Below are 19,161 nucleotides of genomic sequence, written 5' to 3' on the forward strand. Positions count from 1 at the left end.
TCCCTGTTTAAATTAATTTTTTATTTCATTAGTCTAAATTCGATTCATTTAATTTTATCTTATTTGTTTTTATTTTCTGAAATCAAATGAATTTTTTCTTATAAAAAATATATTTTGTTGATAATTTTGTAACGAAATTCTCTTAAAAATTAAAAATTATATAGTTTCATAGATATTATTTTTAAATTTTTGAACGCGAATAATTTGCTCGATTTTCTAAACAAGTGAATATATTTCATTCGAGTAAATATTGGATTTTTCGAAACAGGGAAGGAATAATAATATAGTGACACCAGTAGTTAATGTTTTTGATAATATTATTTATTATTAGTTAGAAATTAATTAATTTCCAACTTTTCCTATAATTCAAATTTTCTCTTTTAAAACAAATTGAAACGCGGTTTTCTATATTTTTCTCCATTTTTAAGTAAATTATACTTATTATTTTAAAAGAAATTAAAAGTCGTTATTTTAGAGTAATCAACATAAATAAATCTTTGAGTAAATATATAAATAAACAATGAAGTAAATTTTCTGTTTGTGTCACTATATTATTTTTTTAAATATAAATTAGCGATATTTCGCTATCGATTATTTCATTCAACGATATCAAACTGATATTGTTTTGAGCAAAGTTATTATTAAAATAACAAAAAAAGAGTGAGTGATTTATAAAAATAGTGAATTAAAAGTGTAATATTTTCCATTGATTTTTCTGTGAATAGTGTGAATGTTTTGGAAATAGTGTAATTAGTCATGTAACTTTAGGAATTAGTTCTTTGATTTCGAATTGTAGTAAGTATTATAAATTGTATTTGTCTAAAGTAAGTAAAAATTTACATTATTTCTACTCTGTTTTTATATTTTTAATAATAAAATCCCATGTAAATTTTATTATTTTCAAGCATAGATCTTCTGCGAACATTTATCTGGAATGGAAATAATTTTCACTTTTAATGAACTTTTTGAATTCCTGCTACAAGGAGGGGTAAAATAAACGCGAGTCGTTCGTACTGCGAGAGAGGAGAAACGATTAACTTTCTGCTTCCCTGATACTTGACCGTTCATATGGGCTCATTGAAATTCATCTATAAATTTGTAGAATCCTAGATACTTCTGAAATACACATGAAGCGTAAGTAAACTAACTATTAATAATTCTAAGAACTATTAAACAGAAAAACTTAAAAAAAAATTAATAAATAAAAGTTTACAAGATTCTTGCATTTTGCAAGTTTTATAAATATAATTATTTATTTAAAAATTTGTTTAATGCCAAAAGGAGCAAATTTTAATAATTTAAACTTAAATATTCAGGGGCGTGGCTCGGGGTGGCATCTTTTGAATGAAACTTTTATCAGGATATTAGGAAAAACTGGAGCATGTTTCAATATCCTTTGAATACTGATTTTATCGTTTCTTTTTTGTCTGCAGGTCGATTTCAGGGCCGTTGGGATAATTAACCCTTGATGCCATAAGAGTGTGTGTGTGTCTTCCTACCAATACAAACAGTTGATTCCAGCATCGCCCTCCTTACAAAAGTGAGTTTTCTTTCGTAAAAAAATTTCTTATGCAAAAAAATTCTTTTTATAAACCAAAAATAATAGGGTATTTAAATTTTCGGAAAAGGAAATACAGAGGCATTTTTTTGATACTTTTGTAACGAAATTCTCTTATTTTTCGAAATAACAGAAATAATTATAGAATAAATTTACAGAAAAAAATTTATCTGATCAAAATAACTGATTATTTGCATTGAAAAATTTTTTTTATTCAAATAGCACTGAAAAAAAATGTATTTGATTCAAATAACCGATTACTAGTCTATTATCGAATAAATTAAATAAATATTTACTTGAATCAAGTAATTTTTATTTAAATCAGAATAAATGGTATTTGCTTCAAATACTGAAATTATATTGGTTCAAATTGATTCGATTTGAATAAAAATTATTTGACTCAGGTAAATATTTGTTTGATAATAGACAAGTAATTGGTTATTGGAATGAAATAAAAATTTTTTCACTGTGTCAAATAAATATTTATTTTTACCAGATAATTTTTGTTTAAATCAATTTGTATTTGAACCAATATTTTCTGTATATTTAAAGCAAATACGATTTAATTGATTTAAATAAAAATTACTCGATTTAAGTAAATATTTATTTGATGGCAGAAAATGAATCGTTTATTTAAAACAACTAAATTTTTTTTCTCTTTGTTTATTATCAAATAAATATTTACTTCAGACAAATAATTTTTATTGAAGTCAATTATAATTTGTATTTGAACCAATAAATTTAGTAATTGAAGAAAATACGATTTAATTAATTTAAATAAAAGGTATTTGATTCAAATAAATATTTATTCGATAATGGACAAATAATCAGTTATTTGAATCATACATTTTTTTAACTGCGTGTCTATTACCAAATAAATATTTAATTGAATCAAATAATTTTTATTCAAGTCAATTAAATTGTATTTGCTTCAAATACTGAAATTATTGGTTAAAAGACAAATTAATTGGCTTAAATAAAAATTATTTGGTGTAATTAATTATTTATTTGGTAATAGATACAGTTAAAAAAATTTATTTAATTCAAATAACCGATTATTTGTCTATTAACAAATAAATATTTACTTGCACCAAATAATTTTTATTTAAGCCGCAATTGATTTGTATTTGAACCGAAAATTTCATTATTTAAAGAAAATACGATTTAATTGATTTAAATAAAAATTATTCGATTCAAGTAAATATTTATTTGATAATAGACAAGTAATCGGCTATTTAAATCAAATAAATTTTTTTTCTGCGTTTAATACAGTGAGGAAATTTGTTTAATTCAAATAATCGCTAACTTGCCTATTTTTAAAAAACTACTGAAAAAATACTAAAGATCTACTAAAGAAACTAAAAATTAATATTCTTGTCACATAGTTAATTGTTAAATAATTATTTCAAAAATAATTTATTATAAATTTAATTTTTATTTATTAGATAAATAGTTGTTGGCAGTAGGAATTTATTTCCTAAATTCAAATTTGTTATTAAACCGAATTTTCGAACAATAAGAGAAGTTTGTTACAATATATCAATAATTATTAGGAATCAGGAGCATATGTTTCTACAAAGTTTCAATGATTGATTTCATTTCCGAATTGCGCAAAGTAACTCCACTTTCCAAATCGTCATTTATTTTTTCTAAATTCATTTTCTTTAATGAAATTTTATTTCTTGTGTAAAATATTCATTTTGTCATTTGTGGGAATAAAAGTAATTAAATTTCAAACTCCGAATGCTCAAAGAAAAAAGAAATTCAAGAACCTTCACTAGGTTCACTATTTGCCAATATACAAACTAAATTAATAGACAAGATCATATTAAATGAATATTTTACAAAACTACAATTTACAATGAGTGTAATATTCATGGAGTGGAATATTAACTTTAGGAAAAATAATATATACTTATACATAAGTATAATGTATATAAAATGTTAAACTCTTGTAGAATCATGTGTTTCTGATACCACTTAACCACGGCGCCGCGTGCCGACGCAGTCTACGAAGTTCTATCATCTGCGTGTGGTAAATTCGCCAGGTAATACCTGTTGCGGGTAAAAAATTAATTTGACCAAATTTTGTCCTAAATGAGAAAAAAAATAAAAAAAGAAATGGCAGCGGTGGGATTCGAACCCACGCCTCCGAAGAGACTGGTGCCTTAAACCAGCGCCTTAGACCGCTCGGCCACGCTACCTCGAAGGCAAAATTCGAAATTCTGCTACTTGAATTTATCCGAAATCTATTCTGTCTAAATTTAACAATTTGGAGAAATTATTAACAGTTTCAATTAATTTATTGACAGTATTTAACGTTTGATTATTTGATTAAAGTACCGAGGTTTTTTTTGGATTTTTTCTGCTAAACTGTTTTGTCGGTTCGTTGAAAATTATTATCCGAGGTTCTGTTCTTAGAAATCTATTTTATCAACTAGCCGTATAAATTTGAATCAGTTCAAAATTTATCTGTTTTAAATTTTAAGCCTTTTTTGAATTTATAAATTAGTTAATTAAGACACCAGTCTGGAAAAAATTTATTTGATTTAAATAATCTATTATACTTGTTTACTTCATTATTTTAATATTAGTTATTATTTTATTAGTGGAATATTGGATATTACACCCAGTAAAAAGATATATTGAACTCAGAACCAACTAGACTTTTTTATTTTGTTTCAAATAAATTTTATTTCGTTTATAAAAAAAATTTTATTTGTCCAAAAAATATGTTTTATTTATGTGGAATAAAATTTTTATTTATAAAACAAATAAATAACCTACTTGACTCTAAGACAAATATATGTTTAAATAACTGAAATAAAATATATTTGGTTTAAATAAAATTTTTCTCTGGATGTAGATTAAACATTATTATACATGGAGTTTATTACTGTTTTAAATAAAATTAAAAATTTTTAAAGTAAAAAAAATCCTTCGCAGAAATTCAATTTTGTTTAAAAATTCAATTCAATTGTTTAAAAAAAATTTAATAAAATTCTTGACAACATTTCAAATATAAAAATTCAATGATTTTCAATAACTACGATTTTAATAAAATTTTCCTAAAAAATTCAATTATTTAAACAAATTTTAATAAAATTCTACGCAAACATTTTCAAAAATAATAAAACTTCATTGCAGAATTTTAATTATTTTTAATACAATTTTAATCGAACTCCTCGAGAAAAGTAATATTATTCTTACAAATTTGATTAAAATTTGTCAAAACAGGGTTGCCACAGGTCAGGGAATTCAGGGAAAAGTAAGGAATTTTTATTAAAAGTACTGGAAATAATTAAATTTTTAGAATTCATAAGAAAATTCTGAATTTTTGTATTTTTTTTGTTTGCCTCATAAACTATAAAATTGCCAAAAAACCTTCAATATTTTCTATTTCTGACAATAATTTCTAATTAAATAATTTCATTCATAAATAGATGAACTTCAAAAGGTATTATTTTTAAATTTTATAAAATTTCAATTTTGAATGAATTTAATTAGAAATTTTACAGAACTTAGATTTTTGAAAAATTGTAATATTTCAAATTCTTCTGAAATTAGTTAAACTTTTTAATTTATGTATCTAATTAATTGTTAAAAATAATGGATTTATAAAAGAATTTCAATTAAAAACACTAAAAAAATTTTTTATTTTTGAGAAATTACAAATGATTGCAAAAATTCAATTATGTTTGAAAGTTTAAAAAAATTCTCGTCACAATTTCAATTATCTTTATAAATAATAAAATTCTTCTCCAAAATTCAATTATCTTCAAAAATAAAATTTAATTTAATAATAATTAATTTAATAAAATTCAATTATTTAAAACAAATTTTGATAGATCTCTACGAAAACATTTAATTATTTTCATAAATATTAAAAATATCACAGGAATTCAATTATTTTCATAAACTATACAATTTTTTAAAAAGATTAAATTATTTTCGTAAATAATAAAATTCTTTTTAGAAATTCAATTATTTTCATAAGAAAATTTAATTATTTAATTATTTGAAAATTTATTACTAAAATTCTTTATGAGAATTCAATTTTGTGAAACATTCAATTATTCAATAAATTATTTATTTTTGTATTTAATTGATTGTAAAATAAAGAAATAAATAAATAATTGAATTTTCGTAGAATTTTCTAATAAATATTGATTAAAAATGAATTGCAGTTAAAATTTTAAATTATAATTGAATATTAAAATTTTTACACGGATTTTTTTTTTATTTTAAAAAATAATTGAATTCTAGTAGAATTTTTTCATAAACATTGATTGAAAAATGGATTTCAGTTAAAATTTTAGATTATAATTCAATATTAAAAGCATAATTATATAGAGCGTAAATTTTTAGAAATAATTTAATTTTGAAAAGGTTTTAAATTAAAATCTTTAAAAATCTGAATTTTTCATACTTTTAACTAACAATTCTGCAGAATTACTTTTTTTGAAAAAGTTTCACTGGAGTTTTTTTTTAAAATTATTTCATGCTTTTATTTTATATATCATTAATTGAAAAATTTCCGAATAAACGGAATTTCGAATTGAAAAATTGTAAAAAATAATAATTGAATTGAATTATTGATAAAAATAATTTTGAAGAAGTTACGGTATCAATATTATTTTATAATATAAAATAATAATTTTATCACTCGGTCATGTTAAATTATTTATAAAAAATGAAGATATCGATCACTTCGAGTCTTGACTTGGAGTGATCGATTTCTTCATTTTTTTATAATAATATTCTTAAAAGTTATTAAATTTTAAAAGGTTTAAATTTGAAATTTTTGAAAATCTTAATTCTCATGGAAAAGTAATAAAGATTAAATATTTATTTAAAAAAGAAGTTATTGTTGTTTTCGAATAATTTTACAATTAAAGAAATTCGTGATTAAATGTAATTGTTGATAAAATTCGTTATGAGATTTTAATTTTAAGAGATATTCAATTATTCAATAAATTATTGATTTTTGTATTTAAATAATAGAAAAAAATCTTTGAAAATTTGAATTTTTCATATTGTTAACTAAAAATTCTGTAGAATTAATTTTTTTGAAAAAGTTTAATTGAATTTTTTTTTTTTTGAAATTATTTCGAAAAATCGAATTATTGTAAACAAGTGGATTTGAAAATTCTCAAAGAACATTTTCAAAAATTATTAAAAATTAAATATTTTATTTGAAGAACAATCTTGGTTAAATATTCCAGAAAATAATGAATGAATTAAAATGATAAAAATAATTTTGATAACTTCTTCAAAATTATTTTTATCATTTTATCATTTACCCGACTGCCGAGTATTTAACGAAAATGGAAAATATTCTTTTTAGTTGATTATTTATTGATTCATCATTTAAAGAAACGTTTTTTATTTTCGTAAGGACGTGAAATAAACTTTAAGTGCTGGTGATTTAAGTTAATTTATTTAACAGCTAAGTAATTTCCATTCTTTGTTGATCAAATTATTGCTATAACGACTAAGTCTAATATTTAGCAGAAATACCTGTTTGGAAATTTTATTTAAATTGAAAAGTATATATAACAATTGTATAGGGTTATGTGTACATTTAATTTAATAATATTAATTTACATTGCTGTTATTTACTTTACTAAAAGTAAAATAAATAAAATTTATATGTAACTACTGTCTTCCCCTTATTGATTAAATTGAAAAGCTTATTTTTAAGAATTATTAGGAGTTATATTTAAAGTTTTTTATCAATTTATTTTCCTTTTGGTGTTAGAAAATTTTCTTTCCTCTTTCGGTAATGTTAACGTTGGGAACAGTCCTTTTATTAAAATTGACCTACATTTACAGAATTTATTAGATGTGTAATTAATAAATTTCAATAATTAACATTAATCACAATAAGGGTTAAAGGCAGTTAATTATAAGCATTTCTGTTTCTATTTTATTTTTATTCTCTTAATTATTTTTTACCTATTTACACTTTATGCAATTTTGCAGTGTAATCTTAGTACAAAATTGACGCATGAGTTTAGAAAACATTTACACCATGTGGCAACCCTGCTTATGCTTATGAATTAGCAAATTTTACTAATAAATATTAATTTCTACTAATTTTATTAGTAAAATTTACTAATTCAAAAGCAAAAAGTCAGAAACTAATATAAACATTTTTACTATCTAGTTCATATTTAGAGAGTAGTATAAATTTATGTCTATAAAATATTTTAGTAATTCTTTTACAAATAATTAGTCGAATTTTACTGTTAAATGAGTTGCTTTTTTTTAAGAATAATTAGTTATTTTTTACTAATTACTAATTGAAATAGGGTCATTGTTTTACTATGTTATTTAGTAAATTTCTACTATAATTCTGGTTTAGAGAGTATTTAATAATTAGCCGCTGATAATTCGGTCGTCTTCGGTCTCTGTCGATGCTTTCCGTTCAAATGAATTTGAAATGGCGCGGAATTATGATGTTGCTATTGAAATGATTTTTTCTCATCCAAAATATATAACGCAACCGCGTAAAGAAGCGGCGCGTCTTCACTATATGAGACTTTTGCGAAATCCCAAGAGTGTTTTAAGAAACGCATATCTATCCAGAAGTTACTAAAGAATTTTGTTTCTTCTTTGTATATGTGTGCCACTTATAGAAACACCCCCCACGTTCACCAATACGCTTTCAAACCTGTCACGAATATATACGCAGCACCAGACGCTGAGCTGCACACTTTTTTTAGTGACTTTCGTGGATAAACTGATTTTGAAGAGTCAATTTTCTTCCATTGTGCCAAGTCCAATTAGAAAAAAAAATAATTCATCATGCCTGGACGTCCTCTTTGGCAGGTAAGGCATTATTTTATTTCGTATGAGTTTCTCTTTGGCGCAGTTTCCCTCGAGAATTATATTTCTCAAATATTCGAATTTTCGAAGTTTCTCAAAATATTATTTTCTCTTTTTTTTATTAGAAATTATGATCGTTTTTATTGCATATTCTCTTTGACAATGTTTGTTGTTTAGGAGGCAATTTAGTTTGGCAAGTATAGATGATTTGACAGTTAGTGACGGTCTCACTATTGCCGTGAGTGAGTTTAACGCATAAATACGTTACTCCTTTTAATAGGATCGTGTGCAAAGTTTTTGTTATTACGTTATACCGTGTTACGGAAAATGAGTTCGGGTGCAAATAATGACATTGATTTCCCGCCACGTTGTGTCATTTTCCGAAATGATGATGATGATGATAATAATAATTTATGACTTTTTCAGTTCAGCGAACTGTGATATTATTATAATGAGACAATACAATTTTCATGTTTCAAAATTTAATAAATAAAAAATAAATAAGTGAATTTTTCAAATTTTTAATACGTAATATTTTATCGAACTGGAAAAAAATTATTTGACCAAACCTGTTGCATCTGTTATCAAATAAATATTTATTTAATTCAAATAATTTTTATTTATATTCATTTTATTTGAATTAAGAATTTCAGTTCTTTCTGTATATGAATCACTCTCTAAATTTGAATTAGAAAAAATGTTTATTAATTTGAATTAGTGACTGATTTTTTGTTTTTGAATTTTGTAAATTTTATTAATGAATAAATTAGTAAAAATAATTATTTATTAGCAAAGTTTACGAATAATTCAAAAGCAAAAAGTCAGTCTCTAATTTGAATTAGTAAAAATGTTTACTAATTTGAATTAGAGACTTTATATTTATAGAGCAATTATAATTTTTGGTTAAAATACTCTCAAGTGTTTAAGTTGAATTTTTTACTTAATTTAAATCATTGATTGACTTCTTGCTTTTAAATAAATAAAAATTTACCGATTCGTTAGTAAAATAATTTTTTTTCTGATAAATCTGGCAAATTTCAACTGATTTGAAAGCAAAGAATCAGTTACAAATAAGCTAAAATTTTTACTGCTTCAAATTTTGAGAGAATTCGAAGCAAATTCCATTTACAATTTAATTGACTCAAATAAATATTTATTTGATAATAGACAAGTAAAAGTTTATTTAAACAAAATAAATTTTTTTCAGTGGACATAATTTTGATTTCAATCAATTTTCTGGTTAGGAAATCTTGTTTTAGTCTTTTTCTAATTTGTTGTGATTTTATATTAAAAAATTATTTTTTGAAGTCACTTTAAGTATAGGAACGAAAATAAAGAATAATTTTTAAAATAATTTAAGGAAAAAATATAAAAAGAGAAAAACAGAACAATTAGTCTGGGAAGAAAGCAAAACCGATGATAGATTTAATTTTGATTCGGTAATTTAATTTTTTTTCTATTTAACTAATATTTTATTAATTATTAAATTGTTATTAGTTACTTCTGTTATCAATTAGATAGCAAATATATTGATAGGAAAGATTTCATTCTCTTTAAAATTAAATTTGTGATGGAAAATTATAATATTTAATTATTAAACAATAAAAATTTTCTCTGAAATTAAACATTTTAGTAAAAATTGAATCATAAATTTACTATAGTAAGACTATTCAATTTTTTAGTAATTTTTTGCTAAATATTCAGTAAACTTTAGTAATTCGGTAAACTTTACTAAGCAAAAGTAATATATTACTAATTTTTAGTAATTGAAACTTAATTAAACTTTAGTAATTCAATAAACTTTACTAAAGCACTAAACTTTATTAAAAGAAATAGTGATATTTCACTAATTGTTAGTCATCGTTCAGTAAAACTTAAGTAAATTTAATAAACTTCAATAATTCAGTAAACTTTACTAAACAAAATAGTAATTTTTTTTCTAATTTGTAGTCACTGTTCATTAAAATTTAATTAAATTTATTAAACTTTAGTAATTCAGTGAGCTTCAGTAATTCAATGAACTTTACTAAAAAAATAGTAAATATTACTAAAAAATTACTAAAAATTTGTGAATGATCCTACTAATGTTATTACTAAGAGTTAATTTAATTAGTGTTTCAATTTTTGATAATTCAGATTTAGTTGCGTTAAAATATAATTAAATTAGAATAAAATAATAAAACCCTTGCAGGATAGAATAATTTATTTATTTATTAATTCTTTTTTTGAAGCATGAATACTCGAATTAATTTTGATAATTAAACCTAATTAGATAATGAAAGGATTAAGGAACGAATTATTTAGGTGAAGAATTCTATAATTTTTTTCACTGCACCCACTTTTGACAAATGTGGGTTAAATCTATTTTTAATCTCTGACTTTGAACTCATTTTTTCTGTTTCTAAATTTTTCTCCCCTTTTATTTTCAGTTTTAAATTCATTCTTTTTCTGAATGTAATTATAACTTTGTTTCGGAATTAATTAAAATAAAATAAATGCATAATTAAGAAAAATTATTTTTCTAAAGTTTTTCTTTTTTCTTATGATATTTATTATTTTCCATATCTTATCTCTAAAATACTTGCGGCTGAAAAGAAAGTTTACTTCATCTATTATTTTTATTTATTATTTAATAATTAGATTGTAATTTAATAATTATTTTATTTTTTTATTAGCATTTAATTATAATTTAATACCATTATTATTATTATTATATGATTGTAATTATAATATGAATAATAAAAACAATAACTCAATATAATTAGAAATAATGAATTGAAAATTATTTTTGTGATCTAAATCAAGAGTTTTTGATGCAAGTTTTAAAATTGAGTTATTTTCAGATATGAGTCATTTCGGCTCCTTGATATTTTCACAGATTTTTCGCTCACACTTTTCTAATTCTGGATGAGCTCTCAACTGAAACGTTTATAATGTGATTCAGAATTCATTCAGTTTCCTAAGAAAATTTTATGAGCATTCAAATCCGTCATGTTTTTAGTCATTTTCTATTTAGATGCAGTTAATCCTGTTTGATTGTTTACCTAAATTTTGCAAATGTTGCATTGAATTGTTTTATGCGAGCCGCAAGTTAAAATTCATTTCAAATGTAGGTTTAAAGTCAGGGGTCAAATAGAGTTAATTGAACTAAAATATTAGTAATTTATACTTAATATTTATGTAATTAATAATTAATTCCTTAATAATTATGTAAAATTATAAGAAAATAAATTCTATTATTCATATTTATAGTGAATTATTAATAATTAATAAGCACAATTTTTTAGAAAGTTTTAAAAGTTTAAAAATAAAAAAAGAATAAAAAATTTACTTTTCTTTAAAAGTTTGTCTCTTCTTTTTTTATATATATATATATATTCTTTTCGTTTGTTTTTGTTTTCTGTTTGAAAAATTTTGTTTTCAAGAAAAAAATAATAAAAACTAGAAAAAAATTGTGTTGGCAGTGGGAAATAAAAATACAATTCTCTTTGCAGATTTTGAGAAAATTATTTTATTCATAATATTTAAACACATAATTGTGCATTAAAAAAGTGGGTGCATAAATATTTTACGAAAGTATGTAAATATTGTATATATTTAAACTAAATAACAAAGTTGTGCTTCAAAGTTTATAAAGTTTTAAACTTAGGTCTAAAATTTTTATAACTTATGTGTATATGAAATATTATGTATTATTAATCTGATTTTAAGAAACCTTTAATAAACATTAACATTGTAAATAGAAAAACTCGTTTTTTTATGCTAATACATAAAAATTAGTTTTTTGTTTACAATTTGATTTTCGTTTTCAAATTGTTTTTTTCATGAACTGTTTTTTAAAAACTCTTTCTTATAATTTGTTTTTCGCTCACAAATTGTTTTTTTATAAACCGGTTTTTAAAGACTGTTATTTAAAAACTGTTTTTAACGAATTGTTTTTCGTTTACAAACTGTTTTTTTAAAATCTATTTTTTCGAATTGTTTTTCGTTTGCAAACTTTTTTATAAACTATTTTTTTACAAATTGTTTTTTGTCTACAAATTGTTTATGCTTGTAAATTGTTTATGTTTGTAAATTATTTATGTTCGTAAATTGTTTTTGTTTGTAAATTGTTTATGTTTACAAATTATTTTACATATAAATCAAAAAATTTTATCTCGTTGATTAAATTTCTACATATAAAATTGACTATAATTTTTATTGCACATTATAACTTCATTTTGATTGCAATTCCCTTGGAATTAATCAAAATTCAAGTTTTTCATATAATATATTATATAAATTCTTATAAAATATATTTACCATTTTTAGTTATTTTTCGAAAATATATCGAAATCTCTGTTGAATAGTATAGTGATGTTTACATAATAGTTTAGACAGATTTCTTCTTTTAATTCTTTAAGACAATAGATGCGAGAAAATTTATACAATTTACATGTGTCGAGTATTTCCAAATCCACCGTGTCCAGATTGACTGGCACCTTTGTTGAAACCCATTTGTAAATTCACTTGACCTTCGCTGGCACGAAGTTGATCTTCAGTGAATGTCCTTTTGTTCTCGTCGGACATTTTTGGTCCGAGAGTTGGTCCATTATATTCGGGATGTTTCTGTGTCTAGATTAGAAAAATGTTTTTTTTTTTGTTAATTATTAATTTCAATTCAATTTATTATTGTATTATTGAATAGGAAATTTTTCACCTTTTTTTGATTTTACGATATAAAGAAAAGAGCACAATAAATTCTACCACTGTATTTTTTTGTATTTGCATTATTTCCGTGGATTTAAAATTAGAAAAGTTTAAAATTTAAAAATTTAAACTTTCAATTTAAAAAGTAAAAAATAAATATTTATTTATTATGCAGAAAATTCTGGAAATAAGTATAACATAATTGACTTTTTTCGAATTAATTTGAAATATTGTATTTTTTACTTTGATTTTTTTACACTGAGAGAACAAAATATTTAAATCAAACACAAATATCTTTGGTATATTATATCAAATAAATAATTATTTACTTGAATCAAATAAATTTTATTTGAATCAATTATTTGAGTACTTGAAGCAAATACCATTTAATTGATTCAATTAAAAATTATTTGATTCAAGTAAATATTCATTTGATAATAGATGAGTAATCTGTTATTTGAATCAAATAAATTTTTTCAGTGTACATAGTTAAGCAAAAAATTATATTTTAATTAAACATAAAACTTTTCATTTGCTTCAATTATAAATTGAATAAATAAATAAAATACATTTAAAAACAATTTAAATTACATGTAATTTAATTCGAACATATTTTTTTGACTATTTATTTTTTGATTAAGTAAAGTTTTCTCAGTGTAAGGAAACTTTTATATTTTAATCTTTGTTATTATTTATAATTTTTAATGTTCAGTTAAAAATTTATTAAAATATTTGAAAAATTAAGGGATTAAATAAAGAATAGTAATAATAGATACTTACAATTCTTGCCAAAGCAAAAAGGCAGAGAGTAACTTGAGGGATATTTCGCTTTTCGAAGAGATCGGCTGTCTGAAAGATTTCCTCCTGTGGTACTCCGTAGTTTTTGATTGCCGCTTGAAATCTGTTTTACAGATAAATAATTTAATTTATATTTTTCCTTTAAAATTCAAAAAAGTAAATTCAGTTTAAAAAAAAAACTATATTAATTATTATAAAAAAAATATTTTATATTATTAATATTAATAATACGGACTTGTAAAAGAAAAAAAGGCTTACAAAAATAGAAAATAAATACTAATATTAATATTTGTAGAAAATATTTTCTAATTAAAATACCTTTTTATTAGTTTTGAGAAATAAAAAAATTATTGTATATTCAACAATACCTTTGAACGTTTTCCATAAGTTGAAAGTTTGTTCCTTTGGTTTGAATTTTTTTCACCGAATTCGGAGCAAGTTTATTGACAAGTTGGCAGAGAACAACTCCATCCTTTAGGACGTCATCATAATTTCCAGCTGGCAATTTTTCCCCAATAACTTGTTCAATCCAGTTTAGAATCTCAGCTTCTTGTTCCTTATTGCGGGCCTGAAAATTAAATATTATAATTATTCTTTCTGTGATTATTGTAATTTCAATATTTTTATCTATTGAAATTTCACCTCTCAATTATTAATGCTACAAAATTAGCTGTATAGTCTTTAAAAAAAAATTCTATTATAAGGTACAAAATTTTCTACATACAACGCGAGACTCTGTGTCTATGTTTTTTATCTGAATAGTTATTCTCGCAGTTCGTTTTAAAAATGTCCAGTTTAAAAATAGTTTAGAGGTATTCAATTTCCGATGCGAACTCGTAAAAATTAACGAGATACATTTTCGTAATATTCAAATAAAAAATGAATTTGATTTTGTCTTTATAAGATTATTGGTTTTTAAATATCTTTTTTGACTATTAGTTCTTTGTGTTTCATTCTCATTTTGTGATTTAATTCTTAATTTTTCCGGATAACAGATTTTTTGTTCTTAAATTTCGAAGTGAAAATATTTATAAAATTAAATATATAGTTCTCTCTAAGTTTTAATTAGTGGAAAAATAACTAATTATCAATTCTTTGTAATTAAATAACTAAAAAGAATTAAATTTGATTAACTGAAATAGTTACAAAAAAATTTAGTTATTTTGACTAAACCTAAAAGTAAATTTAGTTAAAAATTAGTTATTATCATCAATTAGTTCTTTTTAACTAAATTAAGGCAAATTAAACGAAAACATTCGGACAATGAATAAATTTATGAATTTAACTAATTAAAATTCAGAGAGTACTAATTAAAAGAGTGTGAATTCGTTTATCAATTAAATAGTAAAGATTAAACTAATTTTTATTAGGAAACTATGTAGTATATTTGATAGTAAAAATAATTGATAGTACACTTAAAAAATGTATATTTGATTGAAATAAACGATTACGAGTCTATTATCAAATACATATTTTTTGCGCCAAATAATTTTTATTTAAATCAATTAAATATATTCTTCCTATTCAGTATTTGTTTCAAATGCTAAAATTATTGGTTCAAATACAATTTATTTAAAATGAATAAAAATTATTTGATTCGAGTAAATATTTAATTGATAATAGACAAATAATTTGTTATTTTTAATCAAATAAACTTTTTTTAGTGAAAAATTAATTGAAATAGTAAAGTTTCACTATTTTAAATTAGTAGCTATTTTACTATTAAATTAGTAGCTATTTTACTATTAAATTAGTAAATATTTTACTATTAAATTAGTAGTATTCTACTATCAAATCAGTAGTATATTCTAAATTAGTAAAATTCTGTACAATCAAATGAATAGTATTCTACTAATTAATTAATAGTTTTCTACAAAAATACAGTAAATTCATTATTATTTATTTGTTAAATAAATATTATGTAATGAATTTTACAATTACTATTAATATAGTAAAAATGGGGTTAACGTTCAGTGTGTTAAATTTACATTATCTCTTTGATGCAATAGAATTAAAGTGCCATAAGTATAATAGGATCTGGCGTATGATCCTTGTTAACGATAAATTAGTATTTATAGCTGAAGTATGAACTAAGATTTGCATGAAAGGATTACGAATATTCATATGTTGCTATATTTTGTAAATGTATAGATGTGTTTCCGAACATTACACGCTTCATGAAATATATTCACACGCATACAAACAAAAATTTATTTAGTCCCGCCTGCGATATTTTGAGAAATGAAGTTTTCCTTCGTATACAGCTGCCAATAATCAACGGGTGATCCTTGCGCAATTTATGTTGACGTCTTTCACCCTTCCTCCCTCCTCCCACCCCATTAAGTCAATATGATTTTCAGAATATGATCATACATCCTTACTAATCCAACTGTTCAGTAAAATAAGCCTCACAATAAATATATCATTCAAATCTGGTTCATTCGAAAATATTTGCTCTGCTTTTGAAACTTTTGTTGATTCCTCGTCATCTTTGTAAATTGTTGAAGAATATGAAAATTTTTTATTTTTTAAAATTAAAATTATTATAAAAATTGTAATTACTGTACTTTTAAATTATATAATTTATTAATTGTATAATTTTAATTCTTAGAAAAAAAAACGGAGAAAAAATTTATTTGGTTCAAATAACGAATTACTTGTTTATTATCAAATAAATATTTATTTGAAACAAATGATTTTTATTTGAATAAATAATTTCAGTACTTGAAGCAAATAGCATTTAATTGACTTGAAAATTATTTGATACAAAGAAACATTTATTTTATAATAGACAAGTAATCCTTTATTTGAATCAAATAAATTTTTTTTCTGTTTCAATTTTTTAGAATTTTTGTTTCAATAATTCTGTTTCAATTTCAATTACTATAATTTTAATTATTATAATGATGGTAATTATTAAAATTTTAAGATTATTAGAATTGACTTTTAATTATTGTTAGATTTCAATTTAATAAATATATTATTTCAATATGTTCAATTCTTTACAGAATTTGGCATTTGATATTTGAATATTACTATTTATTTAAAACAAATCTTTTAATTTAATACAATTTTGTATGTAAACTAATTTTAATATTTAATCATTTTAATATAATGATAATTATATTAAAAATAATTATTAGAATTGATAATAATTCCAATTATTATCATAATTTCATTTATCGTTTTAATTGTTATAATTTTAATTATTATTATAATTTTAATTATTATTTCGGTTTTAAGAGAGAAAATTGACTATAAAAGAAAAACAGACTGACATATGCAAAAAAGTAATTTTTTCTTTTATTATTTTATAAATTGTATACACTAAATTTTATTTATTATTATTGGCAGTAAATTTTTATGTACGGTAAATATTTTATAATGATTACAAAATTTTCTCTTATGCTCAACAATTTATATATTTGATGTCAAAATTTTAATAGCTTGATGAATATTGTTTTTAGCTTACGAGTCATTGCACTTTAGGAAATTTAGAATTTAGGAAATTCTGTTTCACATTTCAAAAATAGACCACACACGTCAGATTTTATTTTCAAAATACAAATATACGTAAAAGTCTTTCTACCTTCTTATGCAATCAACTAATTTATTTTTTGATATTTTTTGAAGCTTTTATACACAACAAATATTTTTCTACTTGAGAGTATTATTATTACATTTTTAATGGTAATAATAATAGTAATAATAATAATTATTATTATAATAATTAATAATAATTATAATAATAATATTTAAAGAAGAATAATAATGATTATAATAACAATAATAATAAAAATAGTTATAATACTAAAATTTTAATAATAATAAAATTAAAAATACTTTCGTAATGCTGAATACAATACAAATTTTTTTGCTTTTTTCATCTCGAACATTATTATATTGATCATTACTTGCTGAAACGGAAATGAAGCTAAAAAAGTTACAGTAATTTCCGGTCCTTGGGAAAATTTTAAAAGCCAACAAAAAATATAGTCATTCCCCTAAAATAGTTTTTCTTTTGTATTTTTCTTTTGCGGGAAATTATTTATTGACAATTTAGTATTCTGTCATTACTTTAAAAAAATTGTTTCCAACTTCTTTTAATATTTCACAATATTTCTGACAAAATTTGTGAATAACAAATTTTCAGAACAGTTTTAAAAATAGTTATTTATGTTGATATTGACTAGAGCGTAAAAATAAATTATTTGTTTTCCGTATAGTGTTTATTAATAACTCGCCGATAACAATAAACAAAGGTTACAACCATTTCGTAATAAAAAATGAAATATAAACAAATAAAATATTAATGAATAAATAATTCATATGCTAAGGAATAAAGAAATTCATTTTGTATTAATAAATATGAATCTGTAAAAAGTCGTCTACTAACTCCAATTAGTAAAAATGACTAATTCTCACTAAACTTTTAGTGGAAAGTTACTAATTTTAGTAAATTTTAAATGACAAAATTTTTTACTAATTACTAATTAGAAATTTGTTTAAAAACTTACTTATTGTATGAATTTGACTAATAAGAATTAGTACAATTTTTTATAAAAATTACTAAAAAAATAAATAATAAACTAAATTAAATAAATTACTAATTATTACTAATTAGAAATTTGTAAATAAATTTGCTAATTAATTAATTAAGTAAATAAATTACTAATTATTACTAATTAGAAATTAGTAAATAAATTTGCTAATTAATTTACTTAGCAATTAATTTTTCTAATAAGAATTAGTAAAATTTTTACTATTTTTTACTAATTGGTAATTAGTAAACAAATACTATTTCTGATTAAGACAGTAAAAGAAAACAAGAATACAAAAAATTGTAAAAGTAAACAAAGGAAAAATAATTTGAAATTAGATTATTTAAAAAAGATGCAAAAAATAAGATTTTTTACGAACAACAACAAAGTATTCCATAGCTGTAAACAAACATTGCACATTCATTCACAAATATCACGTGCGAGGTATACAATTTCAAAAAAAAAAAATTTCGATTATTTTCACTAAATAATTTTCTCTTTCTTTTTCTTCAAAAATTCGCGCGCGAAAATGAAATTGTAAATTTCAAAACGTACCGGCATTTTTGTTGTGTTGCGGGTTTTGTTGGGTAGAAAATTGAAAAAAAAGGCAAAAACTTTTTCCAACAATCTTGTCGAATAGAGAATGTGAAGACTAAAGTCAGACGGTGAGCGTTGCGTTACTATATGGTGGCATCCCCTCCAAATTCAAATGCGATCATCATCAGCGAGCTAAAATTTTTGGCA

At 21.8% G+C, this 19,161-nt stretch overlaps 2 protein-coding genes and 1 non-coding gene across 3 annotated transcripts in view; 1 reads left to right on the top strand and 2 right to left on the bottom strand.

Moving 5' to 3' along the window:
• Positions 1–3,680: 3,680 nt before the first annotated feature.
• Positions 3,681–3,762, bottom strand: Trnal-aag. Its single transcript has one exon. It is a non-coding gene; the product is annotated as a tRNA-Leu (tRNA).
• Positions 3,763–8,233: 4,471 nt separating this feature from the next.
• The window catches only part of LOC122504148 (muscle-specific protein 20-like), a 63,778-nt gene continuing 52,850 nt past the window's right edge, over positions 8,234–19,161 (top strand). Inside the window, exon 1 of the mRNA XM_043615078.1 lies at positions 8,234–8,392. Within this exon, the coding sequence (XP_043471013.1) occupies positions 8,369–8,392 (24 nt within the window). The 5' untranslated portion in view covers positions 8,234–8,368. The remainder of the gene's footprint in view (positions 8,393–19,161) is intronic.
• On the bottom strand, positions 12,569–19,094 carry LOC122504149 (muscle-specific protein 20). Its single transcript, XM_043615079.1, has 4 exons — positions 18,973–19,094; positions 14,245–14,444; positions 13,859–13,979; positions 12,569–13,003 (listed from the first exon to the last, which is right to left on the bottom strand). Exons 1-4 carry the CDS (start codon positions 18,976–18,978, stop codon positions 12,821–12,823), a joined length of 510 nt encoding a protein of 169 aa, XP_043471014.1. The 5' UTR covers positions 18,979–19,094; the 3' UTR covers positions 12,569–12,820.

The sequence above is a fragment of the Leptopilina heterotoma genome, unplaced genomic scaffold, assembly GCF_015476425.1.
Source record: "Leptopilina heterotoma isolate Lh14 unplaced genomic scaffold, ASM1547642v1 Lhet_281, whole genome shotgun sequence".
In the NCBI taxonomy this organism is placed as follows: Eukaryota; Metazoa; Arthropoda; class Insecta; order Hymenoptera; family Figitidae; genus Leptopilina; species Leptopilina heterotoma.

Coding starts and splice junctions, on each gene's coding strand:
- LOC122504149 (XM_043615079.1), bottom strand. Junction 13,980..14,244: donor CTTATGGAAAACGTTCAAAG/GTATTGTTGAAT, acceptor TCTGTAAAACAG/ATTTCAAGCGGCAATCAAAA. Junction 13,004..13,858: donor TTTTTGCTTTGGCAAGAATT/GTAAGTATCTAT, acceptor TTTCTAATCTAG/ACACAGAAACATCCCGAATA.